General features: G+C 33.1%; 1 protein-coding gene across 1 annotated transcript; it reads right to left on the bottom strand.

Moving 5' to 3' along the window:
- Positions 1 to 4,713: 4,713 nt before the first annotated feature.
- Positions 4,714 to 18,217, bottom strand: LOC134242449 (heat shock 70 kDa protein 12A-like). The gene is made up of 8 exons (XM_062724532.1): positions 18,188 to 18,217; positions 11,775 to 11,844; positions 8,920 to 9,054; positions 7,948 to 7,982; positions 7,486 to 7,783; positions 7,145 to 7,369; positions 6,193 to 6,349; positions 4,714 to 5,849 (listed from the first exon to the last, which is right to left on the bottom strand). Exons 2-8 carry the CDS (start codon positions 11,811 to 11,813, stop codon positions 4,888 to 4,890), a joined length of 1,851 nt encoding a protein of 616 aa, XP_062580516.1. The 5' UTR covers positions 11,814 to 11,844; positions 18,188 to 18,217; the 3' UTR covers positions 4,714 to 4,887.
- Between the last annotated feature and the right edge of the window lie 1,083 nt (positions 18,218 to 19,300).

Here is a 19,300-nt window from a genome sequence, read left to right as displayed (position 1 = left end):
TAGAGATTTTACATCTGTACCACTGCAGCAGTTGATCAGATCCACCCTTGTGAGTACCCCATAAAAGTACATAAATCCCCCTCCCCCCATTTGGGGCTTCATTTTTGAATTTATTCCCAATGTCAGACCGAACTTTTATTAGTATCCAAAAAAATACACTGAACTTGAACTTGATTAACCTTAGACAGGCACAATGTGACATTATAATCTAACTGATATGTGACATCCTAGCTGACAAAGTTGCAACTTGTGGGAAACAAGCTATCCATGCCAAAACATATTCCTCCTCTCTTGGGTAAGACAAAAAACTAATAAACGGGATAAAAAAAAATTACAATGTTTACGTACATTCCAAAAAATCTTCAGTCTCAATGTGGTAATATCTACCACATAGACATTTTGCCAGAAATAACCCCCAATCAAATTCATAGCATGCACAGTGTAATGGGCTAGTAATATACTTACATCACTCCAGTCTCGTACACAAATTTATTTCTTCGGACACCGACAGCAGAATTCCAATGGACATTTTGGGGATGATGTTAATGGAGTAATTCACACACGCTAAATCAATCAAATTGATTTAAAAACCTGCATGAATTAACCCTTATTAAAATAAAGTTTAGTTAAGTTAACTAGCATTTCTGCTGGCCGCTAGGAGGAGATAAAGAACGATAACCATAAGTTCTGAATTGTTGATAGTGCTCTTGAATAAACAAACAAAACATCAGGTCGTGAGTTCTACGAGGGTTGTCCCGTAAAATCGTGGACAAGTTGTCTAGTGTGAAAAATGAACATCACTGCGTTCTGAAATTTTCACTATTATTTAGTACATATTTTAGTTATATACACAGCAAATTTCAGATAAATATATGTATAAATAAACAAATTATTAGATTTTATGCCATGTATTGTATCACCTTACGGCGCATGAATTAAAATGTCAAAGTGTCAAAAACAGCGTCACGTTTTATCTTTCCTGAAAATGAAGTTGGATGAGTCCGACTTAAATTTAGGAATTTCATTGATACACATTCTTTAGTCTCCATAAATAGTCGAGGAACTAATTGGCACTCTCATGCGATCTTCTGAAAAATTTATTAGTAAGTTACGGACAATATTCTCTCCATCATTCAACTAACAGAAAATCTCATATCGGCGGTCTATTGTGACAGCGTCTTTTGCTATTGCATTAGGAGTTTGTCCGTATTTTTTGTACTCCCCAGGGACTCGATCAAAAAAGACTTCGCTAAGAAAACTTCAATTTCATTTGTATACTTAAGATATTGTGATATTTGTATAATCTTTTTTCTTCTGTGGTCATTTCATGTCTCTAAAGGTGTCAACAACATTGAATTAAAACTGAACTGCTCTCCGGTGCGCCGAAACGTCATAAAACGTCGCCATTTTTCGGGTGTTGTGTTTACCACCTTCCCATATCGAATGCTCGAGAAACTGCGAAAAATTAACCAAATGCCTTAAAATTTTTACAAAGACTACAAAATTGATTGTGGAATTGAATAAGGATAATTTTAATCCAAATCGTATGTATTTAAAGCTTTTATTTTGAATTCAAACTTGTGTATTCTTTAATAAAACCTGGGTTTTTTGCCCGTGCGCCGTAGGTCAATACCCCGTACACATTCAAGCATAATAAAATCTTTATTTTTGCATATATTTTATCAAAAAAATTATCATGCACTTAAATATGATAGATAAACAATTACTGAAATTTTCAGCTTAGTGCGCCTATTACTTTTTGAGAAAAACGCTTTGTCCACGATTTTATGGGACAACCCTCGTACTTGGAATACTTCCCTGGCGTATGACATTGTCCGAACAAGGTAAATATAATTTTTGTAGGTTCATAGAAAGCTATTCTTACTCAGGTTTTATCTGTTATAACTTGAAATGTTAACAAAAATCATTCTAAACGCACGTGTTATGAATTTGTCAACTAGAAAAAAAAATATTTACACAGGTATTTCTGCCTAACCTATGCTAACCCATCAATTAAAAAGTGCAAAATATGTTTAGATATTTTTATGCAAAATTGCAGTTTGAACAGAGGTAGCGCTTTTTAATGACCATTTTTTAAGTATCTTGAAGTGGTGATGTTTAGTCGTTTTATTACCTCCCTGTTGTTTATAGTTTTGTTCTACATACGTCATATATTTTCATGGTAGGCATGTTCTATGTAGTTTCATTAAGTAAAATTATGACAACATTTGCTTATGAATGATACTAATATAGTGAATATGTTGAATTTAAATGCATCCCACTTTTTTCATGTTCTGTGTTATGCTACACTTATACAAGGAAACGGGTTATAGATTGGAGTTATCCTTCCTAACTCCATATTTATCTTTCCCTTGGGACACACATCGCTGTCTGAGGTAGGTTCTACCTGTCACTTGATTTTATGAAATCTATAAGGTGTTTAGGCAAATTTCATTCTGAATATACCATTATATGAAGATAGAATAAAGAAAAATGAGATTTGACCTTATAATGTTGTATTTTTATTTTTAGGAAGAATTGCTAAACTGTTAACTTCTTACTTCCATCATCATGACAATCAGGTCTTCTTATAAAACGCTCATTTGACCCTGACCAAGTGTTGACTAAAATGCCGATATTGACTTTGTGTTCACTAAAAGGCCGAAATAGAAGATAACCCAACTGCAGTAGATTCATTCTTTTTAAATGGAAGTTTCAAATCTTCTTATATCAACTGTATATTAACTTCTCAATCTGGTCTATATTCTAATTAATATTTTTTTCCTCATAATTAATTTTCCGTTACAAGCATATGTAAGATACCAACATTACTTTTTCTATTGAAAATATTCATTGAAGTACAGCCCCCCCCCCCCCCCCCAAGTTAATACTACGGTAAAGAAATATAAGGAAAATGAAGAAATATAAAGAAAATGAAGAAATATAAGGAAAATCCCCCCCCCCTCAAAATAGGATAACAGAGTTTGAGCAATGTTTTTTTTTTTTTTTTGGCTTCTCAACTTTTCCAGGCCGAGTAATTCCCACAAAAAAAAAAACAACAACAATTGTCTGGCTCCACTTTTCAAAAACGATGCTATATGCCTTAGTCATCAGATGATTTATTTTTCATTTCCCTCAGGCTCATTTTTTTTTTTTTTGTATAATTGAAAGAATTAACTATCAATTAATAAATGTTTTGTGTTGTGCCAGATGGTATAACAACATGCTACATTGCTATTCAATAAAATAAATTTTATTCTATAATTAATATAATTTTTATTCCACATTGCAAATGTATGGAAATCGCGTATTAGGTATGATAGAGAGGGAGGGGGGGGGGGGGGGCATGTATTCATTCATTGGTTTATTAACTTCGGCGCACAGAGCATGGGCGAACCACTCTATACACAGATAATTGAAAATCTATTGTAAGATTCACCCTCAGACTGTATTCCGGGGGGGTATACATATACGCGCACATGTGTATATTACAGTATTCGGATCCACACCTACAAAGTGACACCTGCCATTTCTTCTTGATTGCATAATAATAATCGTCTAGTCCCGTCTTCGAGCACTGTCTACATGAACAAGTTTCAGATTTTAAAATTATATATGGTTCATCATTTCTACCTCATCTGAGGAAGTATACAAAGATAGCAAGCATGTTTAATTTTTTTTTAAATTTATATTAACAGGTATTAAAAATTAAATTTGTTAATTTTTTTTCCTCTTGTTTTCAGGTTATATTGCTTCTTTAATAAAAGAGAAAAAAAGGTTATATTGCTTCTTTAAATTTATTCAAATATACACTTAATTCTTCATATTAAATTAAATGATGTTGGACGCGATGAGGGTTATAGAATGCACAATTACTAAAAATTTCAGGGAACAGTTCAATTGGTATTGAAAGTAAAGAAGAGAAAACTACACCATCTACACTCGCGAAATAACGGAAAGCTAAATTAATATTCCTTATACTTTTTATCGTAATTCTGTAATCAACAACAACAACAACAACAACAAAAGGGACATACACACCCTTTCCGACGTTTCAATTACGCTGCGAATATTATGGAACAAAATTATAGAATTTATTTAAAACCCCATCCCATCCAAAAACAAAACAGAAAAGGCTTTCAGAGGCCTGATTATTTCAGTATGCATTTTACTTGATCTATTCGATCGAAACTTTCCCTCAAGTGTTGATATACAACTAACATATGTAACAGAATAATTTTTTTTAAAAATATGTACATGTATGTGGTCTTTCTAGAACGATTAAAAAATAACAATGATGTCATCTTTTCAAATAAAGTGTTTAGTTGCTTTCTCCCGACCGACTGACAATTTTCCTTAAAATGACCCAAATCAAAACTTTTTAAATTCCCGGCCGTGTGCGATGTTTTCTCTCTCTCTCATACCGCTGATGCAATAATTTTATACTGTGTCAAGAGAGAGAAAAAGAGAGAGAGGAAGCCATTGATAGCCTGACCACTGAATGCTTACATGCAAAGCAGTACCCGATTGATTTAATTGCAGGAGTGTTGAATCTTGAAAAGCAGTCTTATTTAATATTTCATATTTTGGTTTTAACCTTTGAAAGTTTGAATGAAACTTCTGAGCTTTCGTACAAATTTCCCAACACTATGATACTGGTAGCATAAATCAATATCATATAAATACACAACGTTTCAGTAAGGCTTTTTATTGGATGCAATGTACATAAAGTTATTATATATTAATATTAGGGAAATAATGAAAATAATAAACATACACAGAGATATAGATAGAGAAAGCGAAATTGTTTGTAAACTAATAAACATATATTAAAAGGAAGATATAATTTACAAAAAAGAAATTGTTTCTGAATTTGAAGGATTGAAGTTACAGCCATGGGCTTCTTGATTTCACTCTTGCCTTGAAATCGAATTGCGTTCCCTTAAGTTTAACTATTAGATCTATAATTCTTAGTGCTGCTACTTTTGGTGATGGCAAAGGTAAATCAAAGCTTTTAACTCGCTTTAAATCTTCCGTGGTTGAAGTTGGCAAGCAATCTGCAGCTGAAGAAACAATATTTAGACTGATGGTATCCTTGTCGCATTTTTTATCCACGATAAAACGATGATAAAATTTTTCATCCATCGTTATCGGATGACCTTTCTGTGTAAGCAAATAAAAATCGTTTTTGGAATTTTTAAGATTCACAGGAGAAAAATTCTCATCAGGAATTACGCCTAGCCAATCTCTGCTGATTCTACTGGCAACAAGATCAGGGTTGTGTCCGTAGATAACAGCCCCTTTCAAGACAGAAAGATCAGCGTCAGGTGGGCAATATACATGTTTGCTTGGAAACTTTTCCTTCACAGCTTGGTAAATTAGTTTAGAATTAGCAAATCCACCAACAAGGAGAATGGATTTTATTTCATCTGCGACAGCCTCCTCGAGACACGTCAAAATACCTTGTATTGGTTTGCTGAAAAAAGATTGGAAAAACTCGACTGGAATCTGCAATTTTCCATGACTGATTTTTATTCGGTCGTTGTGTTCTTTCATTTTGGAGCGGTCAATTTTTTGTTCAAAGGCGGGTGCTATTGTAAGGCTGACAAAAAAGTGAGTAGCCTCTCCTGTTTGCCTCTTTTTTATTTCTAAATCATGTCTGAGGTCATGGAATTCAGACAGATGTTCCCTAATAAAGTCATCATAATCGCTACCAATGCAATCTTTTAAAAAATCAAAGAATTCTCTATCGACCATGGTACCACCATAGTCACCTCCTCTGGCGCTCTTTATCTCTTTCAGACTTCCAAAAGGCAAAATTTTGTTTGTAGTGATGTCAATGGTTCCACCTAAAAAAATAATTAGATGTTGAAACATATTTACGAAAAAAAAAAAGAAAAATGACTTATCGAGGTAATTTTTTCATATTGAAAAACGAAAGGTTTTGCTACTTTTACTTATATAATCCAATGAAAAATTATGACTCAAAAATGGCATGGTCGTTGCGATAAAAAACGTTATTGAATTAATCAAAACTTCATGTTATCCACAACGGCTTTGTAAGTTATTCTTTGTAAGAATTTGAAACATAAGTGTAAAAAATTCATGTTCGAAATAAATTCCACAACTTTGAGACAAAGGAAAAGAAAAAGATTCTCATCTTTTCTTTAAGAATGACTATTATTTACTTGCCTCCTAAATCAGCTACAACAAACTCGGAACAAAAGTCAAAATTGATGAGGTCTTCGGATCCGAATTTATAATATTCATCCACATGATGTTCTTTGCAAAGAACAGCTGCTGCTTCTGGTTCCAAAGAGAGCAGGAGATGTTCTTTCTGAATTCCAGCCTAAGATATAGTCAAAATTACGATAACAGTACGAAATAACATATACTAGTAAATTTCAAGATTTATTAACACCTCTTTCTAAATTTTATTTCATAAATCATAAGTAAATAATTGATTTTAGGAGCACTCAGCGGTTGTGATCGGTCTGCAGGGGATGCTCACTCCTTAATGGCACCTGATCTCACCTCTGATGTTTTGGAGGTCCATGTCTGCTCTGTTCTTATCTTATATTGTTTTGTGGACCTTTAAGCTGAAATACTGTTCGTTTTCTCCATTTATAATTCCTCTTTGATTTTTTTTCTATATAAGAATATGACAAATATACCATGCAATTTTTTCCAAACAGTCCCTATTAGTATTTTTGCTATTTGCCCAAGGTGAAACAGTCATCAAACTATTCACCGGCAGCACTCTGTTTCCCTCGCCTTTTTATCTCGGAACACTTTTGGTTTTGTCCGGATTGTGACATATAGATTATGACGTAACAAATGTAAAGTCAACATCGGTATATTAAAACACCTATTTACTGGCAAAATTCGGACAAAGGCAAGTTTATCGTCCCCTTCCACATTAACTATTTTGTTTTATTATACATGTAGTTTGTTGTCTTGGGAGACGATTATCTTTCTATTGTCCTCAGAACCAGAAGATACAATTTAGATGTATAATTTTTCATTTGTTGACGTTACATGTACGTTTACTTAATTTAGGAGTAATCATATCTAAGTACCAGTGACACAATGTAGTAGATTCATTTGAATTCAAAGTTAAAACAAATCTAAATAATATAAACACCTCTTTGGCTGCATTTATCATGAAACCGCGCGATTTGTCATTCCAAATTGCAGGAACTGTTAGGATAAATCGGACTTTATCTGTCGAAATGTTTATTCCTTGTTCCTCAAGGTTATTGAATAGGCTGTCTTTCAGAGAGCGAATACAATCCGCAAACACTGTCAAAGCCGGTTTCTTTCGACCTTGATCATCTTCCAAAAGAAGTTCGGCATTTTCCAAAGTAACCTGAAGAAAATGGAAAGAGAGTTATTAAAATTTCTTCTACTTAACTAAATGTGTATGCAAGTCTTAATCAGTAGCATTTGGACCTTGCTAGAATTACAATTTTAAAAGCAATTTACGTTTTTCTCATACAACTTCATCTTGAAATTGTAAAAGGCTTTCCACTTTTCTGCGTCTTCTTGATCTAATAGCTCGATGTATCTGGTTTCAGCATCAGATCCAAAGGAATAGAATTTATCCTCTGGATCATATAGGATAAATGTTGACGTCTTTTGTGATATGTAGTTGGCTGCTGACCAGAGGTGTGAGAATACTTTGAGGGGATCCTTCATAAAATCTTTGTGACTGGAGTAAGCGTATCCCGAGAAGGTGGTCCCAATATCAATCGCTGCCACATACAAATATGTTCTGTCTTTTCTTAAAAGATTATCCCAAATCCATATTCAAATAAAAAAAGTAAAAAGATAAATATGGTTTTTATATCATCATTAATTAAAACATGTGATATTTTAAACGATGATTATATATATTAAATGTACTAAATTTTATTGAAAGTGTGAAATTCAATGTTAGTCACATACTGTTTCTCAAACTCATCTTCTTCAATCGTTGTCTCCTAAAGAAAATGATGACAATGATTTCTAAAAGTTTTATTAATAAATCCCCCCTTCTATGGTTTTCAATTTCCCATGTCATGAATAGATAATATGTTTATGACAATGAAATGTGAAGATACAAACAATCATCTCGATCTTTCAAAAGGCTGTTTTTGGTTTCCTCAGAATTTGAAATTGTTGCACTGTGCAAGGTTCGGGAAAACATATGTGAACTTTATAATGTTAAAAGTTACCTTATAATTTGTGAAAGACGTTCGATTTGACGCTAGATTTTATTTGCATACAATGTAATTGTATCGATCATAGAAATTGACAAATGTTTATATAATTCAGTCTTCAATTTATTTGTCTGTAGCCTTCCTTGTTTCAGAATGTGTTCCTAAGTAAAATATCATCACATGCTCTTGCGTATCGAAACAACTGGGTGACAAAGAACTTAATACGAAGGTGATAATGGTACATTGCTACATGTTAAATAAGAGAAGTTGACGATAGAATAGTTGAAGTCATTGCGTTTATCACAAAGCGGAAGTTTAATGATCAATCGCAGACTTGGTAAACATGTTATATATTCACGAGACAATAAATTCTTGTAGTCAGAGAATAGGGTCTAGTAAAGGTAAAAAAAGTGGAACATTTACCATGGATATATTGCATACATGCCAAATATCGTACGTTTAGTATAGGTTAAATTTGAAAACAAGAAAAAGTCAAACATAATTAACGCGAAGAACAAGAACAAATCAAAGCAAAAAAATGATAGACACGAAGAATGATATTTTTTAAACAAAATTTTCTTTGAAGATTAAATAGATAAATAAAGATCCAATGATATTGTGAACCGTTTTTTCTAAGAAAAATTCTTTAACTTCAGGAGTTAAATTTAAAAACTGATGATCAATTCACAACTGGAATGTTTTATAGTAAGTGTCTTACATTGAGAGATAAATTTTGGTGCACCTCATCCTCTCCATGTATTCCAAACCCTTTATTTGTCTTCAAAGTATTCTTCACTTTTGATGCTTTTTCAAATTTCTGCCTATTAGACGATACTCTTTTAAGCTGCTTTACCTGCCATATAGAAAAAAGAATGCATTATCATATGGATAGTATATCAGCGGGAAAACTGTGTAACCTTTAATGTTAAAAAAAACATAAAAAGTAAAGTTTTTGATCTCCTTTAATTCTACTACTAACCCTAACAAAAATTTACTATACTGAACTATATATGCAAAATCTTATACGTGAAAAGAAGAAAACACTTGCTGTGGCCTTCAAGTCGACTTATCGAATTATCGACGATATGTCAATGGACAATGGTTTTTTCCATTCGTATGTCGATACGATATACCTGGTGAGCTTGAGATAAAAAAAACCACAGCGTCTGACACATCTGTTTCATATTTGTACAGTGGACCTTCAGATATCCGGACGCCAGATATCCGGATGCTTCAGTATCCGGACGATTTTTCATCGGAACGAAATTTTTAAATGTTATTCTGTCTTGTTTAACTGGTGATTCAGATATCCGGATGCTTCACATATCCGGACAAATTAACTGGGAACCAAAGCGTCCGGATAAACGAGGGTCCACTGTATATTATATTCGGTAATGGAAACATAATGCATCGCATGCATAATGGGTTCATATCTCTCAGTTGATTCGATACTAAAGGGCATTCATTAGATATGTACAACATCTTAAACGAGGTAAATTATTGACAAATAAGTTATTGAGTCAAGAATATCAGCAGTCCCCTTTAAAGTCATCATTTCTTTCGTTCTATAGTCGATACAATTATGATTAAGTCAAATTTAATATCGCAGACTGACGCTTTTCATACTTATTATTAAGCCATTAATTACACACTGAAGTGACGACGGAAATTTCCGTTATTTCTCAATCAGGTCAAGATGCAAACAGTGGGTGTGACCGGTCGCATAGGATGCTCATTCCTCCATAGCACCTGATCTCACCTCTGATGTTTTGGAGGTCCGTGTTTGCTCTGCTTCCATTTTGTATTGTTTCATGGGATTTTGAGGTTAAATACCGTTCGTTATCTCCATATATTCCATAGTAAAAACTGTAATACTTTGATTAATATGAATCCTTATTAGGTAGTTGGTTTTTTTTTTCAGTTTTCAAAAAAGTTTTAAATCTCTTAAATTGCATTACAGTGATATGAAATTTGGAACTAATATTTGAATATTTAATTAATTTTCCAATATAATATTTTAAACAAGATAAGTTTGTGAAACACAGATGCCCCCGTATGCATGGTATGGAAACATTGCGAATGTTAAGCATTCTCAAATGCAGACGAAATATGTTTGTAAGGCCTTTTCAGAAGAAATACAAATGTGAAATTTAAAACCCTAGCACCACCTGTTTAAAGGTTATGACCAAGGTTAACGTTTTTTTAAAGGTAGGACAAACTCCGGGGTCAAGGTCAAAGGGTCAAGGTTGTTCATTTATATAAAAAAGTCTTTGTCTTAAAGATTACATTCGGGGAGTATGAAAGCGCTGGTCCTTACCGTTCAATAGTTATGGCCAAGGTTAAAGTTTGTAAAAAGTAGGTCAAACTCAAAGGTCAAGGTGAAGGTGTCGATGTTGTTGATATCCAATGAAAGCTCTTCTCACAAGGATTACATATTTGAAGGATTAAGGCCATAGCCCTTACTTTTAAAAAGTTATGGCAAAGATTAAATTTTTCTCGTAAGTTCGGAATTCTCAAAAGTCAAGGTCAAAAGGTCAAAAGTGATGATTTCAAATGACAGGTCTTGCCACAAAGAATTGATATTTGAAATATGAAATTCCTTGTATCTACCGTTTAAAAATGTGGGCCAAATTAAAAGTTTAGATTTTTTTTATGTAAAAATGGGTCAAACTCCAGGGTCAAGGTCAAAGGGTCAAGGTTCTTGGTATCAAATGAGGGGTCTTGTCACAGGAATTAAAAGCCCTAGTCATAAACCTTAACAAATATGTTCAAGATTGTATTTTAAAAGTAGGTCAAACTCCAAGGTCAAGATCAAAGGGTCAAAGTTCTTGGTATCCTATGAAACATCTTCTCTCTCACAAGGATTACATATGTGTAGTATAAAAGCCCTAGCACTTACTGTTCAAAAGTTATTGCCAAAGTTAAAGTTTTTTCATAAGTAAGGAAATCTCCAAGGTCAAGGTCAAAATGTCAAAGTTGTTGGTATCCAATGAAAGATCTTACCGCAAAAGATATATGTTTGAAATATTAAAGTCCTGGTATCTACTGTTCAAAAGATATGGCAAAAGTAAAAGTTAAGAATTTTTGTGTAAAAGTTGTCAAACTCCAAGGTCAAAAGGTCAATTTGGTGGTACCCAAAGAAAGGTCTTCTCACAAGAAATATACATGTGAAATATGAAAGTCATAGCTCTACTAAATCAAAAGTTATGGGCAAGGTTAAAGTTTTTGCGGACAAACAGACAGACAGAGACACAGACAGACAGACAGACAGAAAGACAGCTAGACAGCTAGACAGCTAGACAGACAGACAGACGGACGGACTAAAACTATATACCCCCTAAACTACGTTTACGGGGGCATAAAATATCATGTTATTATAATAACAACCTGAAATCCAAAGTAAAAATACTTCGATTTACTATCATTGTAAAGAATACTTTAATAATAGTTAATAGTTAAACTATTGTTAAGAATGGTTATTTTGTTAGGAAAACTACAGCTTCTTTTTTTCATAAAGTATTTAAACATTTTCTTTAAAAATAAACACACAAGCTTGAATAAAACATAGTTTACCCCAGTTAGATCTTGTCTTATTGGATTGTCATCGTCCATTTCGGCACTCAAACAGCTCAACAGCAACAAACTGCATGTAATAAAACAACTAACTTTATTTGATATTAAAATTGATGAATGTGTTAGAAAAAAGTTTTATGCCCCTTTTTATGCTTTATCTTTCTAAGAAAATTTACAGTTTACGGTAGCTCAGTCGGTAGGGTTCTCGCTCCCTGATCGAGAGGTCATGAGTTCGAATCTCGGCAGTGACTGAACTAAGTCGATCAAAATGATTAGCAACGTTTCTTTGCCATGTGGTCGGCACTTGAAGTGAAAGTTGCAGGTCTTTCGGATGAGACCTTAAAAGCTGAGGTCCTGTGTCACAGCGGCGTTGGATGATAAAGATCTCTAACTGCTCAATTGCTCTCTGTGCCGAGTAAAGGTCAAAATATGAAGCCCTTCATCGATATATGGTGACGTCTCTTCATGAGTGAAAAATTCTCGAATGGGATGTAAAACAACATTCAATCAATCAATCTAAAGAAAGCAAGGGATACATTGTTGGCCCCTCGAATTCCTCTTTCATTTAAACCTGTAGACAAATCATCTTTTTGAAAATGTAATTGGTGAAATGAAGAAGATCTATAAGGTTTTCGAATTTTTATTCTCACCTTAGGGGTCAAATAGGGGAAATAAAACGACGTTTTTTTGGTCAAAAAAGACCATGGTTCCTAAAACTCCTCTACCAATTTATGCAATAGTCAAATTAAATTTTGAAAGTTGTTTTCTGAATGTGCAGTAAGAATTTGGAATTCTCATTTTCATCTTAAATGTCAAATTATGATTCTGGAAAAAAGGTGCCAAGAACTCTTGCCTTGTTAATAAGTCGTTAATGTTTGGAGCTAGTGCTTTTATCATATACATGTGTATTCACCATTACAAATCCATTGACTAGTTTGCCTCGTTTAGTAGTGTTCATACATAGATGCGTATCGAATCAACAGTAGACATAAACCCCAAATGCCGGTGATGAGGGTGTTTTGCTATATGAGATACTTGTAGTTTGATAACAATTAACGTATTTTCATGTTTAAATATCTTTATATGAAGCCGATGTGTCATAATCTGTGCATCTCTTCTTTCATGCTCACTGGAATATATCGAATCGTTATATGAATAGAAGTTACTATTGTTAATTGATAACATACTCAACAAACTGAGATGTCACGTTGAAGGCCACAGCAAGTATTTTATTCTTCTTATGTAAAGTTTTTTTTAATAAAATATTCTGCTTTATCTTAACACAATACCGTAATAGGTCCATTGGTAGCATTGGAATTCGAACAAATTGTTGGAAGACCTAATCTCATAGAAACTTTATTAGATTTTGTCAATCAGAAGCTCTTTCATGTTTTGGATATTTACTTTAGAGTACTTTCGTGTGCAAACAGAATGTCATTTAACAAAAAAAATCAGATGACCGATGACAAGGTAAATATTTTTACCACTTCCAATTTATTATTAGTTGTCTGTGAAATCAAAAACCTTGAACTTCAATTTATCCTGGAATAGTTATATAGTGCTGAACAGTCGTACGTTGTGAAGTAATTGATTGAGGTAATATTTATAATTTTCTGAAAGTTCATTTAAGAATTTAAGTGTCCATATTTATTACACCAGTTCTGAAATATATTGTTGTATTTTACTTCTATTTTTTTCCTTCACTGCTGTAAATATATTAGTTAGAATTAAAGAACGAAGCTTTGAAGAACATTTACTGGGAAGTATCTTTGTTTGTAGATATTTTTATGCAGTTTGGAATCCCTTATAGTTATAAATAAGTAATTCAAATTCATTTTGATTGTTGGGAATGTCTAGAATTTGTAATACCGACATTGGTTTTGCGGAATTTCTTTTTCGAAAAGGAAGCTATGGAAATAAGATGGATTACCATTTATAGAATTAAATCTTAATTCCTTTAAAATACAATTTTAATAACGAGCCTTTCAAGCAAAGACAATGTTGTTACCTGCTTTGTCAGCGTTTAATCCATCGGACAAAGTATCTCATTTTCTTTAAGATTTAGCCATGGCGTTATCTTCTACATATTTCATAATATTTATGGCATTATTATGTCAGTTGAAAGATCAAAGATAAAAATTTCCTAAACTTTGGAACGCTTATAGTCTTACACAATGGCTATATATTCGGATATTTTACTTGAAAAAAGAAGTTAGTGGTAATCTACGAACCAGCTTTATGATACATGTAAACATGATGACTTTAACTTTTCAATCGTCAACTTTCCTTACTTATGCAGCAATATACCTTCATCACCTGCATACGGGTTGATTCGATCAAGAGTATGCTCCACGTATGACCAATTTCTAAAACGATGTAAATCACTGTCAAACAAGTTAATGAGTCAAGAATATCAGCAGTCTCGTCAAAAGTCATGATTTTGTAAGTTTTTTGGTCAACACAATTCCAAGGAACACACGGCGGGGATGTTCAGTCCTCCACGGCACCTTATTACACCTCTGATTTTTTTTAGGTCCGTGTTTTCTCTGTTCATATTTTATGGACTTTTGAGCTGGAATACGCTTCGTTATATACATATATTTCATTATAATGGGTGACTGAAGGTCCTAATTGATAACTTTTGATTAAGTCTACAATGTAGAGGTTTTTTTTCTATAATTAAAAAGTTTGGAAGCAATTGTCGATGTCTATTTATAAGAATTTCCAGGTTTGGACCTCAACTTGAAATATAGTGAAATAGAAGACTGGACCTTTTTGTGATTAAGAATATATTCTTATTCTTATAAAAACTGGGTCAATTCCTTTGTTGGCATAATGAAGTTTAAAAATCAAACGGATTTCAGCGATATTTTTTCCGCGAAACGTGGCGGTTTAAAGAGATCATTGATTTGCAAGATCCATTATCACAGATCAGAGCTTGTATTCTGGTGTCGGAAAAAACAAATATTGATTTACCTTGTCTTTCACAAATAGACTTTTCGTAGAACATCTGGCTCAGTGTTAGAGCAACTGATCTAGAATCGCAGAGTTAGGGGTTGATCCTTCATAAACTTCATAAGAATCCTTACAAACAAAGATACATTGCGGGTTCCAGTAAATGTTGTGATTTGAACATATTTTATTATGTAACAATTACATAAACGGATTGGGCAGCAGGCATAGCCTATATAAGCCCTCTCCAGTAAATGTTCAACCAAGCCTCTTCCGTTACTCCTCACCAAGATATTGACAGTAGTGATGGAAAAACTTCAAGAGTATTGTGCAACTATATATTCAAGAAGTGGTGCGAATCAGATGTGGATACTCAAAAATTCCAACGAACCTTTGAACAATTTGAAATCACAAGATTTTACCAAAATCAACAGCTTAAAAACTTACGACTTTTCAACTTTATATACAACCATTCCCCACGATAAATTAAAGTCCATGCTTTTTGATATCATTGACAGCTGCTTCTATTTTTGTATTCATATGAAGCAGAATTTATGCAAAATCTTGTGCGTGAAAAGAAGAAAACGCTTGCTGTGGCCTTCAAATCGACATTCAGATATCTCGACGACGTATTGTCAGTTAACAATGGTAATTTCCATTCCTACGTCAATACGATATATCATGGAGAGCTTGAGATAAAAGATACCACAGTGTCTGACACATCTGTTTCATATTTGGATATTTTACTTGAAAAAGACGTTAATGTTAATCTAACAACCAAGCTAAATGATAAACGTGATGACTTTAACTTTTCTATCGTCAACTTTCCTTACTTAAGCAGCAATATACCTTCATCACATGCATACGGAGTGTATATATCTCAGTTGATTCGATACGCAAGAGCATGTTATACGTATGAACAATTTCTAAAACGAGGTAAATTGACAAGCAAGTTAATAAAACAAGAATACAAGTAGAGCTTTTTAAAAATGCTTACCGTCTTTAGCAACAATCTTAAACAGTAAACTGATCTACACCTATCAGGGCGTATAATTCTTTTGAATTTCTTGATTTTGTATTCTACATTAGCTTTTTACTGGCATTAGCCCTACCACGGTTGACGCTCGGTCATCTCCGTAAACTTTGACTGGCCGAGATCTTTTTTTATAATGAAATTAAAGAGGTCTTTTTATTGATTGCTATACAAAAAATCATGTTATTAGGAATTAATTACTGCTGATTTTGTTCTTCGTTTTTTCATTTTTTTTAAGATTGAAAATCTTGCAAAATTGTTAAGTCGTAGGAAAATTAGATCATCAGAAAGTTATCTCCCTTGCCTTGAACAGTATTTCAACCAATGAAATAATTGAAAATTTTCTCATCATGCATTTTCTACCAATCAAAAAACAGAGAAAGTGCATAGTCCGAAGACTGTAAAAAACTTCAACTATACAATACCGTCTTCCAAGGAAGACGGTAATCAGCTGTCTCGTTTTAAGTCATCATTTCATAAGTTCTATGGTAGATACTATGGCGTTGTCAGCAAATATAATTAATCTTTAAGTCAAATGCTGACTGACGTTTTTCATACCATTTGTTAGTCCATTATTTATAATCAAATTGACGACGGATTTTTCGGTTGTTTCCCGATCATGACAAGGAGCACACTGCGGGTGTGACCGGTCAGCAGGGGATGCTCACTCCTCCATGGTACCTGATCCCACTTCTGATGTTTTGGAGGTCCGTTTTTGCTCTACTCCTACTTTGTATTGTTTTATGGACTTTGATATTGAATAATGTTCGTTATCTCCATGTTCTTCCTTATGTGGCGGGTTCGAAACCCACTGTGGGACGTGGATCCGGTCATTTGAATGAGATCGTGTAAACCAATGTCCTTTGTTGCAGCAGATGTTGTTTAGGTCAAAATTTGCAGCTCTACGCCGAAAAGTTGCGGATTCTCCATACGGGTGAAAAAATCTCCGTTAAACAACTTACAAACAAAATAAATAGACTACTAATATTCAAAATTTTAACCTCAAGCATAATCAGTTTATTGTAGGATTAATGCCGCTGTTAAAAAGTCACATTCACATTGCTGCACTGTAGAACTGATAAATTTCCAACACTATTGACATTGTAATTGTTTGTTTAATATTAGGTTAATGACTAATTTTTTCTTTCATTTACGAATACAAGTGTAATATATTAGTAATACGAGAACGTATTAGCAAGACTAATGAGATCAAAACTAGCATGACAAGCAGTTTGCCAGAAGACAGGTGTTGTTACAACTGTACGTTGGATTTTATGCACACATTAAAGTAACATAAGGAGAAACCGAAAAAGAGAGAGAAGTAATAGACCTCGAAGAAAACACAGACTGATGAACTTGAATTTGTCTGAAAATATCATCCCCTGGACTGGTTGAGATTTAAACTCGACAAGAGACCATAAAAAAAATTGCTTAGACTATTTTTGAAAAACGAACATTGTGAAAAATCAATACTGAATTTTATTTTCGTTATGTTTAACCTGTGATGTATCGGAATGTAACAAAACATTCTTTTAATTTATTGATTTTTTTCTTCTGATTAAAGCCTTACTCTCTACAATTTATTTTGTATATACTGCATATAAATTGTATATATATGAAAATCTAATTTTTGATAGACTTAAATACTGAATACTCCTAGTAAAAATTTCAAGATTCACAAGACTCAAATGCACATTTTAACAGTACGCGCTTTTTGCCTCTTCAAACAGTTGACGTTGAGCTTCGGAACGTCACTATGCAATATGACATTAATTTTGTAATTTTCTGAAGGGTCATTAAAAGGCAGAAAGTGCTTACAGCTAAAATGTTTTTTTTCGAGTCTTGTAAATCTTGATTTTTTAATTGGAGATACAAATATATCAAGTAACCAAAAACCAAAGATGACCCCTTTTCAGACTTCTTCTTTCATTCAAAAAAGTAAAACCTATGAATAGCATGCCGGTCACCCTGTAAAGTGTAAATCAAACTTTTATTATAAAAACTCCATAAACAGAATATAGCTGTCTGATTGACTAAATACCAAAAATGTATAGAAAGAAGAATTAAACAACTATTTTCCAAAAAAGCACCGACAAGAGTACCTACACTGTAAATTCTTTAACGTAATATTAATTTTTTCGTCAATTAAGGCTAAAATATGAAGATCAGTTAATTTATTGAAATGTTTGATTACAAAAAAGAACAAAAATGAAACTACATTGGAAGAAATATTGAAGCTCATTGTCATTTTTTCAGTTACCTTTAGAAGTTAAACAGTGGAACATGCAATAAGTATGAAAAGCATTTTAAAAATTCAATTATGCAGATGACCTTTGCGTAACATTAAAAAGAATTATTATTCTGCAACTTAAGTTATTAATTTCTTCATTTTGAATTAATGATATATTTCAAGTCAACATTTTCTTACCTTAGATAACTTTTCTCTATGATCACAGCAGTAGACGTGCTACAAGTAGAAAAGTGTTAACAAACCTGCATTTTATATTGAAAAATACAAGACCTCGTGATTGGCGATGACTTGACCAAATTTACATATCGATAGAATATTACGTAATAATAACTAAATCTGCTTTCAGAACAGTTCTCAAAAAAGTTTTTGTAACGTGCATAGGTCCTGGTTTATCCTTTATTAAAACCTTCACAGTAGAGTTATACATGTATTATTAACTGTTGTTTGTTTTATTTGATTGAACATTTGTAAATGTCAAACAGTAGATAAAAACGACATACGAAGCTGCATTTTGAATGTGAAGTCCCTTGATTTTATCAATACCCGCGGTTTCAAAAGAAATGACAGATACCCACTTCAAAGATTTCGTAAATCACAATCGAACACATGTTTATTCAGAGTCGAGTTTGTAATATTATGTGTAAATTACATAACTCAAGGCTGAGGGAAAAAAATTGTTGAACAACCTTGAGCTCTATGTTTTTTAATAAAAAGCAATTTTCAAGCATTTTAAATTTCTTCACTAAGTTTTTTCTACGTACACTAAACCTCCGTTTGATTGGTTTAGAAATATAACAAGCCATGTGGATTTGTATCGTCATGGATAAATGCCCACGTAAACATACTAGCTCGCAGCTGACATGTTTCGAGAATTACATCGGTCAGCATGGACTTATTTGGTCAATCTTATTTTATTTTACTTTCATGTGAATTATTTGAATCTTCTTCATAAATAATCATTTATTGAAAAACACTATTGGATAATGAAGTTACGCCCTCCAGCGTAGCAACACATTGCTTGATGAGGGGCGATTTTCAAAAAGATATAGGCTGTGCAATATTTATGTGCGCAAGGTTAACTGATTGATTGTATATGTTGTTTAACGCACATCTATAGAATTTATTACTCATATGGAGATGACACCACTTGCCGGTGGAGAGCTGCAAATTGTGTCTTATAATCTGCACTTATGGCCATTGAGTAGGGAGGGATCTTTTTCGTGCCAGCACCTACTGCGACAGGGGACCTAAGTTTATACATTTGCGGTTTATAATTTAACAAACTAGATG

Source organism: Saccostrea cucullata, unplaced genomic scaffold, assembly GCF_032062105.1.
Source record: "Saccostrea cucullata isolate Sc308-1 unplaced genomic scaffold, CSIRO_AGI_Scuc_v1 ctg7511, whole genome shotgun sequence".
NCBI classification, from domain to species: domain Eukaryota; kingdom Metazoa; phylum Mollusca; class Bivalvia; order Ostreida; family Ostreidae; genus Saccostrea; species Saccostrea cuccullata.
Note: the sequence above shows the minus strand (reverse complement) of the source record. Positions and strands in the feature narration are given on the sequence as shown.